At 43.4% G+C, this 13,590-nt stretch overlaps 1 protein-coding gene across 4 annotated transcripts in view; it reads right to left on the bottom strand.

Moving 5' to 3' along the window:
- cdh17 (cadherin 17, LI cadherin (liver-intestine)) overlaps nt 1-13,590 on the bottom strand; it is a 119,433-nt gene that overhangs the window by 87,059 nt on the left and 18,784 nt on the right. For all 4 annotated transcript variants that reach the window (XM_068031600.1, XM_068031597.1, XM_068031598.1 and 1 more), the window contains 2 exons: nt 2,758-2,859; nt 163-300 (listed from right to left, as the gene is read on the bottom strand). In XM_068031600.1, coding sequence (XP_067887701.1) covers nt 163-300; nt 2,758-2,859 — 240 coding nt within the window. The remainder of the gene's footprint in view (nt 1-162; nt 301-2,757; nt 2,860-13,590) is intronic.

Here is a 13,590-nt window from a genome sequence, read left to right as displayed (position 1 = left end):
GTTCTAATGGATGGGGTGTTGGTGGGGGCAGGGCGGATGGCCCCAAATGTTTTTGCTGCCCATAGTCCCAAGAATTCTTAACTTGTCTTTCTTCATCCTTTATTTTTGTATCCTCAACGTCATAAACCAATGTCTCAATAATTGCTTCTTCTTTCTGGTTACCTGTAACTTGTAAGTTGCTTGTTGTTCACGGTCCAGGGTCACATTGCAAGACAACCAATTATTGTTTTCAAAGTAGAACGTGCTGTCTGCTGCACCAGTTATTTGAAATGACTTCACAGCAGTGCTGGTTGTTGTAAACTACAATAAAAGGAAATGGTATACCAGATTTAGATAAATAAAAGCAAAATATTGCAGATGCTGGAAATCTGGTATAAAAACAGAAAGTGCGGGAAATACTCAGCAAGTCAGGCAGCATCTGTGGAGAGAGAAGCAGAGTTAGCGTTTCAGGTCTGTGACCTTTCATCAGAACATTCTGATGAAAGATCACAGACCTGAAACGCTAACTCTGCTTCTCTCTCCACAGATGCTGCCTGACTTGCTGAGAATTTCCAGCACTTTCTGTTTTTATACCAGATTTAGGTGGTGTGCATTACAATCAAATATGCAGTCAAGTACCATCTTAGTCTAGCATTGACAGTACAAATGACTAAAGTAAAAATCTATTTTATCTGTATGAGTAGATTAGTAGATAATGCATTGTTCAGTTTGTTATTCAGGAAAACTCCTTGGTGGATTTCTAGTCTATGTTAATTTAGCTGATCTCAGCTGGGGAAAAAATTGGGGAATGACAATTGGGCACAATCCCCTGGGATTTAAAAAAAAGAGAAAATTAAAAGATCAGCTAGGTTTCACACAGCAGCATGGAAAAGCATGAATGCTGGCAGCTAATTAACACTACCCAGTCCTCCTGCAGGAGAAGACAGGATAGAATTCCAGCTAATGCCAGGCCACAGGAGGAGGATATACCACTATCTAGTAATTGATCCCACGTGAAAAGGAAGCAAAGCCCATAACTGGCCTGGCAGGTGAGGATGAAGATGTGAAGGTTTCTGTGCCTTCAGTGAGCTTATCAAAACATAGATCTTTGTTTTTATTCTCCAATCTCTTCACCAGCCATGGCTTTCCTCGTTAGATATTCACAAAGTAGCTGATTAAGACAGAATGTTATTCCAAAGCACTCCACAGTTAACAGTGCATTTTTCTTCCAGAGCCCACAAGCCAGGATACAATGGAAAAGCTTTCGTAAGAGTCCTCTCTGCCTCTAGAAACACTAGCAACGGCTCACCCACTCTGCTCTTAACTCCACCTTACATTCAGCAACCCAGGCACCCACTTAAGGCAGTACATACAGATAGTATGGATGAGAAAGTGATGTGGTGCATTACGACCAGGTGAGAAAGGTGTCTAGGGGTCTGTTGCTGTCTTCACCTAGTCTTATTGTAACGGGGTTTAATTTTAAACCCATGGTGTTTTGAGCTCCCCCTTTGTGAATCCCTGATCACAGTTTTCCAATTATAAGGCAAAGAAATGAGCACAAACAGGTTTCCTTAGGTTTAAAGAAGAAAAGTGAAATTTATTAAACTTACTTAAACTTAAACATGGTTCACGCCTATGGATATATAACGTGCCCACGCTAGCATGCACATGCAATACATACATGCAAATAGGGACAGAAAAGGGGAGAGGAAAATATAGTAGAGAGGGGTTTGGGGCAATATCAGAAGAGTTTATTTACTGTGCTTCGAGCTCACTTGATTGTAAGTAGTCTTGCTGTTCATCGGGGCCCAGTGTTCTTCTTAAACGTTTTTCACATAGGAGACTTTTCTCTCTTTGAGGTTCACATGTTTTCACAAGATTCAGTTCTGTGGGAAAAAGTTGGAGGCAAGCAGGACTGGAGAGGAGGTCCTGTTCCAACTGGAAACACATGGCTTTCTGAGTTCAAATTCTGTTTTTCCAATTTAAAACTCCCCTAGTTGGCCAGCAGGTGGTCACATGACTGACTGGTTTGACCTGGTCTCTTCTGTGTATTGGGGCAGGGACTGGTTCCTCATTGTTCCAACTCTGCCTGTTACTATGCAAATGTCTTTCCAGTCAGGGTCTTGTAATTTTTAAGTTTTACAGTTCATGTAGCGAAATAATGTGTGCCTCTTGGTAGGTGGGGAACTTGCCTGACAGGTGACACAAAGCACAAGGAAGCCAGGGGGTGCAGTCTGGTGCAGTTAAGAACACAAGAACATAAAAGATAGGAACAGGAGTAGACCATACAGCCCATCAAGTGGAATGGACACTCAAGACATGTTCAGCCCCTGACTGCCAGCAAACCCATTTGCTCATTTTTTTAAAACAAAAAATCTTAACCCTTTCACTTAATATTCACAGTTTAGTATTGGTTTTACATGATCACAGTGGTGCAATGGTTAGCACCACAGCCTCACAGCTCCAGGGACACGGGTTTGATTCTGGGTACTGCCTGTGTGGAGTTTGCAAGTTCTCCCTGTGACCGCGTGAGTTTTCGCCAGGTGCTCCAGTTTCCTCCCACAGCCAAAGACTTGCAGGTTGATAGGTAAATTGGCCATTGTAAATTGCTCCTAGTGTAGGTAGGTGGTAGGGAGTATGGGATTACTGCAGGGTTAGTATAAATGGGTGGTTATTGGTCGGCACAGTCTCGGTGGGCCGAAGGGCCTGTTTCAGTGCTGTATCTCTAAATAAAAATATAAAATAAATAAATTGCAGTCAAAATTATAAGAGAGTTACCTGATAAAGTATAAAAGGAGAATCATGTCCCTCAGTAGTGCTCAGTTCCATTGTCCTCAATGGGCCTTTGGGAAAGTTTGCATTAATTCCAGTGGTTAAAACCTGTAGATAATATAAAGAAATAAAATCATACACATACAGAAGCTATTTCAATAGCATATGCGAATGTCATTGCTAAAGTCAGATGCTATCTTATTTTGTCATGTGTTTACCCCTATATAGCAATTTCATAAAACAGACCTCATACCCCTATCACTTTAGGATGCAAATGTATTTGTGCAAGCTTCCCCCAATGACTAAACTAGGAAAGAAAGAAAGTTTTGCATTTAAATCTTTCACAATGTCGGGACATCCCAAAGCACGTTACAGTCAATTAATTATTTCTGAAGTGTAATCACTGTTGTAATGTGGGGAAATACAACAGCCAATTTGTACAGAGCAAGGTCCTACAAAAATAATAAGATAAACGAACAGGTAATCTATTTTAGTGTTTTTGGTTGATGGATAAATATTGGCCGGAACACAAAGGAGAACTCTCCCACTCATCTTTGAATAGTGCTATGGGATCTTTTACATCGACCCAAGAGGGTAGACGGAGCCTCAGTTTAATATCTCATCTGGAAGAAGTTGGAGGAAATTGTGGCTCGGTCATAACTGAATGCCTAATAAGTAGTCATCATCAGATGATGTCACCAAGAGAGAGCATGTAGATGGGAAAGAGGAGGAAGCTAAAGACAGATCTTTGGGAACTCCACAGGTAACAGTATGGGGTAGGAAGAGAAGCCATTGCTGGAGATACTCTGGTTACAATTGGAGTGGAACCAAGTGAGGGAAATTCCACCTAGTTGAATAATGGAGGGGAGGCATTACAGGATCGGAGGAACATGTTCTGAAGGGTATAGATGCAGGAATTAAAGCCAAACTGCAGTTAAAGCAAAAAAAATGCTGAACTATTATTGAGAACTGCTAAAAGGTGAACAGTAAATTTCTCAGAGTGACACTCAATAATCATCTTACTGAAACAAGGGATGCAACTGTCGATATATATGACAAGACACTTACCAATGCATAATGACTGTCTCTGGCGGAGAAGACCTTTGACCCATCTAGCGCACTTATAGGAACAGGAGTGGGTCATTCAGCCCCTCGAGCCTGTTCTGCTATTCAATGAGATCATGGCTGATCTGTATCCTAACTTCATTCACCTGCCTTGGCTCTAGATCCCTTAATGTTTTTGTCTAGGAAAACTCTATTGATCTCAGATTTAAAAGTATTAATGGAGCTAGCATCTACTGATTTTTGGGGAAAGAGTTCTGCACTTTTACCACTCTTTGTATGGAAACTTCTCTACTGAACGGCCTAGCTCTGATTTTAAGGTTATAGTCCCTTGTCCTTGACACCCCCACCAGCAATAAAATGTTTCTCTCCATCTATATCAATTACTTTAAAAATCCTAAAAACTGCTATCAAATTAACTTTCTACATTCCGGGGTACACAAGCCTGGTTTATGCAATCTCTCCTCATATTCTAACCTTTGGAGTCCTGGTAACATTCTGGTGAGTCTGTGCTATACCCCTTCCAAGGTCAATACACCCTTTCAAGGATATGGAGCCCAGAACTGTACACAGTACACCGGATGTGGTCTAACCAAAGCTTTATACAGCTGTAGCAAAATTCCAAAATAAGAGCAAAATACTGCAGATGCTGGAACTCTGAAATGAGAACATGAAGTGTTGGATATGTCTGCTGAGTATTTCCGGCACTTTCTGTTCTCACTGCAAAACACCCCCCCCCCCACCCCCAACACACAACCAGCCCTCCCCCCACCAACCTTATATTATAGCCCTCTAGTTATAAATGCTAACATTTCATTAGTCTTTTAGATTAATTTTTGTACCTGACCACTACAATTTAGTGATCTGTGCAATTGGTCCCCTAAATATCTTTGGACCGCCACTGCTCCTAGCCTTTCACCATTTTAAAAAAATACTCAGACCTATACTTTTTTGGTCCAAAATGGATGAGCTCACACTTACCTGCATATCCATAATATAGGGAAATTCTAATAACTCTCAACCCCATTTCTTGACAAAAATCTGTCTAGTTTCTTCTTGAAATCATTCGGGCTTATTCTCTCACCACACATTCTGGTAATCTGTTCCACATATTTACCAGCCTTTCAACAAAAGAAATCTTCCCGCATTTCCTATTTTCTTTCGCTGTCCTAAAATTGTAAATAAGACCCCTTGTACTTAAATTCTGTACACAGTAAAAAAATTTATTTTGATCCAATTTGTCCAAAGCTGATGCAATTTGAAATACTTCTATCATCCCCCCTCTCAGTCTTCTTTTCCAAGAGAGAAAAGAACCAGGGTAATCAATTTTCCCTCATACTCAAGTCCTTCCCTGTATCTCCTCCAATAACTAAATATTCCTTTTATTATAGGGAGACTAAAACTGCACAACGTACTGCTGATGTAGTTTCACCAGGGCCAAGTACAATTATAAAATGGCCTGTCTAGATTTATATTGTTATACCCTTCGCTATGTATCTTAATATTCTGTTTACATTTTTAGCAGCCTGGCAAACCCAAGAGTTCTCCCCTGCTCCAATACCTCCAAACTAGTCACACTTAGCACATAATTCACATCAACATTCCTCTACAAAATTTCATAACCATACATTTTCCTGTACTAAAATGCATCTGCAATTTCTCCACGCATTGATCAAGCTCATCAAGACCCTTTTGCATTTGTGCAGACTGATATTAATCATTTGCCACTGCTCTCAATTTTGTGTTGTCTGAAACTTTGGACAAAATTCCAGCTTCCAGATCTTTTATAAAAATTATAAAACAATGGGAAGTGATGCAGGCAGTAAGTAGAAACTCCCTAACCCTGAAAACCCTTTCTTTAGTGCAGGAAGAAGTTTAATGACCTCACAAGATCAGCAAAAGTAAGTATAATGGCAGCAAGCTGCTACTCATCTGTTGTTAAAACTAGATCTGTAACACCCTATGAGTTAAATGCACTGTAGAAACTTCTTCATACCAAAGAAGCAAAGTATATATTTGCTTGTAGAATCCTTTAATGCATGTAAACCCCTTGAGGCAATATTTTTGGAATGGAAGCTCTATAAAAGAGAAGTAATAAAAGTTCTCCAATAGTTGTAGAATAAACATGTCTGTGCTTGAAAATAACAAGCCTTCTGTCCTAAGGGAACATAACTTCCATGAATTACAAGTTACAGGAAAAGGAACAGCAGGTATCACTGAGCCAAGTTTCAGCTTTCTTAATCAAAAGGTAGTGGGTTCAAGCCAATACAATATCTCTAAGTGAAATAACATAGGCAAACATGACAGCCAATTTGTGTACAGAAAGGTCTCACAAATAACAATGAGATAACTAACCAGTTAATCTCTTTTAGTAAATATTGGCCAGGACATTGTGAAAACACCCTTGTTCTTCATTGAATAGTGCCACAAAATCTTTTAATTCCCCCGAGAGGGCAGACAGCAACTCAGCTTAACATTGCATCTGAAAGACCGCACCTCTGACAATACAGCATTCCCTCAGTTCCGCAGTGTCAGCAGGAATTTAGGTTTCAGTCCTAGCGTGGGGCTTGAACTTCTCACTCAGACATACAGTACGATTACTGAGCCAAGACGGCAATTCACTGCTGGAGGTTTCAGATGAGGTATTAAACTGAGGCACTTAATGCCTGTTCAGGTCAATGTAAAAGATTTATACTATTATTTGAAGAGTAATGAGACATTCATGAGCAACACCAAAAAACAGATTAACTTGTCACTCATCTCATTGCTGTTTGTGTGGGCTTGATGTCTAAAAATTAACATTACGTTTGCCAAAAAAGCAACAGTGGCAACACTTCAAAAGTAGTTAAATCGGCTGTGAAGAATTCTGGCGGGGAGGTGGGGTAGTTCTAGCAGATTTGAAAGATGCTATATAAATGCAAGTCCTTTTATCCTTTTTTTTAGTTCATTCCTAGGATGTGGGCATCACTGGTAAGGCCAGCATTTGTTGCCCATCACTAATTGCCTTTGAGAAGTTGGTGATGAGCCACCTTCTTGAACCACTGGAGTCTGTGCAGTGTAGGTATACCCACAGTTCTTTTTTCTGTCAGGGTTTGGTACAACTGAGTGACTTGCTAGGTCATTTCAGAAGGCATTGCTGTGGGTTTGGAGTTATATGTAGGCCAAACCAGGTGAGGATGGCAGATTTCCTCCTCTGAAGGGCGCGAGTGAACCAGGTGCGTTTTTACAACAGTCCGGTAGTTTCCTGATCATTGTTAATCAGACTGGCATTTCATTCCAGTTTTATTAATTAATTGAATTTAAATTCCCCCAGGTACCATGGCGGGATTTGAACTCCTGTCTTTGGAGCATTAGCATTACCACGATCCAACATTCCCCTTAATGTAGCAGGAGAAGGTGGGGATGGAGATACTGGGATCCCATTCAGCGCAGTCAACTGGGGAAGAGATATAGGAAGCTAAATTGGATATCTCCCAAAAACGGGCACAGGAATCAGAGGGCGGAGTTCCAGACCGGCAAGTATAAAAAACTCACCTCGGGGATTCTTGGAGCAGACTCGGAGGGCAGAGTTCCGGACCGGTAAGTTACCTCGGGTGGGGAAAAAAAACTGAAAAAGTGACGTCACAGGAAAGCTGTGACCTGATTGGCTGGGAGGGAATCTGTACCGAATTTGAAAATAAAACTGATAAAAATTGATTAAAACAATAATTAACTAATTAATAAGTAGAGTAACTAAACCAGAGGGAGGAGATTACTGTATTTAGATAGCATTTAGTATTTATTGTAGAAATCTAGCACGAGGGACCATATAGTTAAGTGAATCATAATTTAGTAAGGATTTAATAAGTATTTATTTATTTTATATTAATTAACTAATTAGTGCTAGAAATGACAGTTAGAGGGGTGATGTACTTCACCTGTGAGATGTGGGAGGTCCGTGACGCTTCCAGCGTTCTGGACGACTACATCTGCAGGAAGTGTACCCAATTGCAGCTCCTCACAGACCGCATGGATCGGTTGCAGCGGCAACTGGATGCACTTAGGAGCATGCAGGTGGCGGAAAGCGTCATAGACAGGAGTTTTAGAGAAGTGGTTACACCCAAGGCGCAGGCAGATAGATGGGTGACCGCTAGAAGGGGCAGGCAGTCAGTGCAGGAATCCCCTGTGGCTATCCCCCTATCTAACAAGTATACCGTTTTGGATACTGTTGGGGGGGATGGCCTATCAGGGGAAAACAGCAGCAGCCAGAGCAGTGGCACCACGGCTGACACTGTTGTTCAGCAGGGAGGGACAAAACGCAGAAGAGCAATAGTTATAGGGGACTCTATAGTCAGGGGCACAGATAGGCACTTCTGTGGACGTGAAAGAGACTCCAGGATGGTCTGTTGCCTCCCTGGTGCCAGGGTCAAGGATGTCTCTGAACGGACAGGGGGCATTCTGAAGGGGGAGGGTGAACAGCCAGAGGTTGTGGTACACATTGGTACCAATGACATAGGCAGGAAGAGTGATGAGGGGGAGTTTAGGGAGTTAGGTAGTAAGTTAAAAAATAGGATCTCTAGGGTTGTAATCTCTGGATTACTCCCTGTGCCACGTGCCAGTGAGGCTAGAAATAGGAAGATAGTGCAGCTAAACACATGGCTGAGCAGCTGGTGTAGAAGGGTATCAGGACCATTGGGCTCTCTTCAGGGACAGATGGGACCTGTACAAGACGGACGGGTTGCATCTAAACTGGAGGGGCACTAATATCCTGGCTGCAAGGTTTGCTAGCGTCACTCGGGAGGGTTTAAACTAGTGTGGCGGGGGAGGGGGGGGGTGGGAACCAGAGCAGTAGGACAGCTAGTGAAATAAATGAGGAGGACATAGTAAATAAGGCCAGTAGGACTAAGAGGAAGAGCAGGCAGGGAGATGTTGCGGAGCACAGCGGGACTGATGGCCTGAAGTGCATTTGTTTCAATGCGAGAAGTATAACAGTTAAGGCAGATGAACCTCCAGCTTGGATTAGTACTTGGAAATATGATGTTGTTGCTATTACAGAGACTTGGTTGAGGGAAGGGCAGGATTGGCAGCTAAATGTTCCAGGCTTTAGAAGCTTCAGGCAGGATAGAGGGGGATGTAAAAGGGGTGGGAGAGTTGCATTACTGGTTAAGGGGAATATCACAGCTGTACTGCGGGAGGACAACTCAGAGGGGTCATGCAGCGAGGCAATATGGGTGGAGCTCAGGAATAGGAAGGGTGCAGTCACGATGTTGGGGGTTTACTACAGGCCTCCCAACAGCCAGCGGGAGGTAGAGAAGCAGATATGTAGACAGATTTTGGAAAGATGTAAAGGTAATAGGGTTGTGGTGGTGGGTGATTTTAACTTCCCCTATATTGACTGGGACTCACTTAGTGCTAGGGGCTTGGATGGGGCAGAATTTGTGAGGAACATCCAGGAGGGCTTCTTGAAACAGTAAGTAGATAGTCCAACTAGGGATGGGGCCATTCTGGACCTGGTATTGGGGAATGAGCCCGGCCAGGTGGTCGAAGTTTCAGTGGGGGAGCATTTCGGGAGCAGTGACCATAATTCCATAAGTTTTAAGGTACTTGTGGATAAGGACAAGAGTAGTCCTCGGGTGAAGGTGCTAAATTGGGGGAAGGCTAATTATAGCAATATTAGGCAGGAATTGAAGAATTTAGATTGGGGGCGGCTGTTTGAGGGTAAATCAACATCTGACATGTGGGAGTCTTTCAAACATCAGCTGATTAGAATCCAGGACCAGCATGTTCCTGTGAGGAGGAAAGACAAGTTTGGCAAGTTTCGGGAATCTTGGATAACATGGGATATTGTGAGCCTAGTCAAAAAGAAAAAGGAAGCATTTGTAAGGGCTGGAAGGCTAGGAACAGACAAAGCACTTGAGGAATATAAAGACAGTTGGAAGGAACTTAAGCAAGGAGTTGGAGGGCTAAAAGGGGTCATGAAAAGTCATTGGCAAACAGGATTAAGGAAAATCCCAAGGCTTTTTATACATATATAAAGAGCAAGAGGGTAACCAGGGAAAGGGTTGGCCCACTCAAGGACAGAGATGGGAATCTATGTGTGGAGCCAAAGGAAATAGGCGAGGTGCTAAATGCGTACTTTGCATCAATATTCACCAAAGAGAAGGACTTTGTGGATGATGAGCCGAGGGAAGGGAGTGTAGATAATCTCAGTCAACTCATTATCAAAAAGGAGGAGGTGTTGGGTGTCTTGCAAAGCATTAAGGTAGATAGGTCCCCAGGGCCTGATGGGAATCTACCCTAGAATACTGAGGGAGTCAAGGGAAGAAATTGCTGGGGTCTTGACAGAAATCTTTGCATCCTCATTGTCTACAGGTGATGTCCCAGAGGACTGGAGAATAGCCAATGTTGTTCCTTTGTTTAAGAAGGGTGGCAAAGATAATCCAGGAAATTATAGGCCAGTGAGCCTTACGTCAGTGGTAGGGAAACTATTAGAGAGGATTTCGGGACAGGATTTACTCCCATTTGGAAACAAACAAACTTATTAGCGAGAGACAGCATGGTTTTGTGAAGGGGAGGTCGAGTCTTACAAATTTGATTGAGTTTTTTGAGGAAGTGACAAAGATGATTGATGAAGTAAGGGCAGTGGATGTTATCTATATGGACTTTAGTAAAGCCTTTGACAAGGTCCCACATGGCAGACTGGTACAAAAGGTGAAGTCACACGGGATCAGAGGTGAGCTGGCAAGATGGATACAGAACTGGCTCGGTCATAGAAGACAGAGGGTATCAGTGGATGGGTGTTTTTCTGAATGGAGGGATGTGACTAGTGGTGTTCCGCAGGGATCAGTGCTGGGACCTTTGCTGTTTGTAGTATATATAAATGATTTGGAGGAAAATGTAGCTGGTCTGATTAGTAAGCTTGAGGATGACACAAAGGTTGGTGGAGTTGCGGATAATGATGAGGATTGTCAGAGGATACAGCAGGATATAGATCGGTTGGAGACTTGGGCGGAGAAATGGCTGATGGAGTTTAATCCGGACAAATGTGAGATAATGCATTTTGGAAGATCTAATGCAGGTGGAAAGTATACAGTAAATGGCAGAACCCTTAGGAGTATTGACAGGCAGAGAGATCTGGGCGTACAGGTCCACAGGTCACTGAAAGTGGCAACGCAGGTGAATAAGGTAGTCAAGAAGGCATACGGCATGCTTGCCTTCATCTGTCGGGGCATAGAGTATAAAAATTGACAAGTCATGCTGCAGCTGTACAGAACTTTAGTTAGGCCACACTTAGAATATTGCGTGCAATTCTGGTCGCCACACTACCAGAAGGACGTGGAGGATTTGGAGAGGGTGCAGAAGAGGTTTACCAGGATGTTGCCTGGTCTGGAGGGCATTAGCTATGAGGAGAGGCTGGATAAACGCGGATTGTTTTCACTGGAACGACTGAGGTGGAGGGGCGACATGTTAGAGGTTTACAAAGTTATGAGCGTCATGGACAGAGTGGATAGTTAGAAGCTTTTTCCCAGGTTGGAAGAGTCAGTTACTAGGGGACATAGGTTTAAGGTGTGAGGGGCAAAGTTTAGAGGGGATGTGCGAGGCAAGTTCTTTACACAGAGGGTGGTGAGTGCCTGGAACTTGCTGCCGGGGGAGGTGGTGGAAGCAGGTACGATAATGACGTTTAAGAGGCATCTTGACAAATACATGAATAGGATGGGAATAGAGGGATACGGTCTCCAGAAGTGCAGAAGGTTTTAGTTTAGGCAGGCATCAAGATCAGCGCAGGCTTGGAGGGCCGAATGGCCTGTTCCTGTGCTGTACTGTTCTTTGTTCTTTGCTTGTTTGTACTGCAAGTCTCACATGCATATCAAAGAGTGTATATACTGCCAGTACTCAACCATGGCAGCCACATCAACCAAACAGATTGCACATCACTCACTGGAAATTCCCCTCCCTTGCACGACAAGGTGACACATAATTGGAGGCAGCAGGAACTAACTGCAAGAGCACAAGTGTGCATGCACATCCTAACCCTCCCATAGAGGAGACCATTGAGTTGCTGGGCATTGTTGAAATGGCCCTTGCTGAGGTTATGGCCAGTAGCAGGGCTGAAATCATTGAAAATGACAGTATCCTCATACCTAATCCTCCTCACATCCCACAATCTCTTTTGTCTTACCAGCTGCAGGTGGTATAAGCATGAACCTCTTACTTTCCTCCCTTCCCTCATCACAACCCTGACCTTTAAGCCCTTTACCTTTCAGATATTCAGAAACAGCAACCTGGTCAGGCAGTGGAGGATATCAAGAAGAGAGTGATGATGGAGACACAGTATCACTTGATTTCATACTGGTAACCACCAGCTCAGATAATAACACTGCATGTAACTAGCAGGATCTGCATATGGTGAGGATCTGGGCATGTGTGCTACGGTCAAGGAAGGAGACAAGGATAGTGCTGGTGCCAGCTTGCCAGGGGTGAAATAGCATGAGTTCTGCTGCAGAGAACTCAGATGAGCACTCCAAAGGGGCTGGTTATAGAAGGAAACTGGTGGGCCTACACAACTAAATGCTTGATGTATAGGGAAGCCTTCCAGAAAGGTTGCAGTCAATATCCAAGAGCATGGAAGCATTTGGCACCAACTTGGCATCGAGCTTTCAGCGTAGGTTGGAGCCCATCCTTTCCAGCATGGAAGTAAAGGCCAACTATATTAGTACACTTGTAGGCCCAAATATGATGCAGCATCTGATGGCTGATAACTCAACTTCCACTGCAGCACAAGTGGCATTTGAGTGCTGCAACGGAAGTTCAGACTGCTGCCATCATGGCTTTGGATACCAGAGTGCAAAGGGGCTTCCAGGGCATCACAGCAGTCCTGCAATCTGTTCTCCAACAGATCTGCTCCCCAATTCGTGTTCGGAAACATGCACCTACAGTTGGGTTGTGAGAACAAATGCTAGTGATCAACAATCAAAAAAAAGGGGACAAAAAGGTGTTCTGTTTGCTGAGACACTTACTCCAAAAAGAGTAAAAGGAAAAAACATAGAAAAGCAGGAAACAGTGCATTTCTCTGTCCATTTCTCTCCACAGGAGCAAGAAAGAACAAAGAAGCAGCAGAGAGAGAAAATTACCCAATGGCGGGACCTTCAATGACAGGAATTTCCTATGCTCCCACTGTCACTAACTAGCCCAGATAGAGGCACTTGGTGGGATATGAATGGTTTGAATGAGTAGACACCGGATGTTGCACAAGGAAACCAGAAGAGGTTGCTGAAGTGAGCAAACATATTCCTGAGCAGAGGCTAAGGAAAAGCCAGCCCTGGTAAAGAGCATTCTGACAAAGATCTCAGGGGCTGTGAAAAGGAGAGAAAATCATATGAAGCCAGTGCAAAGCCTCTGTGCAAATGTGTGACTGTTACAGGTTTTGGGTACGCTGTAGATATCTTCACGGTCATTTCCTCTCACTAGGCCAGACTCCCTCTCAGATTCGCTGTCTTACTGCCTGCTTCTGTGTCACTTTCTGCTCTTCGCCTTCTGTTCCTAGCCAGGAGAATGGCTGACACTCTGAACTCTGCCCTGTTCAGTGATTTGCCAGTAGATTAGATTAGATTAGAGATACAGCACTGAAACAGGCCCTTCGGCCCACTGAGTCTGTGCCGAACATCAACCACCCATTTATACTAATCCTACACTAATCCCATATTCCTACCAAACATCCCCACCTGTCCCTATATTTCCCTACCACCTACCTATACTAGTGACAATTTATAATGGCCAATTTACCTATCAACCTGCAAG

The sequence above is a fragment of the Heterodontus francisci genome, chromosome 5, assembly GCF_036365525.1.
Source record: "Heterodontus francisci isolate sHetFra1 chromosome 5, sHetFra1.hap1, whole genome shotgun sequence".
NCBI classification, from domain to species: Eukaryota; Metazoa; Chordata; class Chondrichthyes; order Heterodontiformes; family Heterodontidae; genus Heterodontus; species Heterodontus francisci.
Note: the sequence above shows the minus strand (reverse complement) of the source record. Positions and strands in the feature narration are given on the sequence as shown.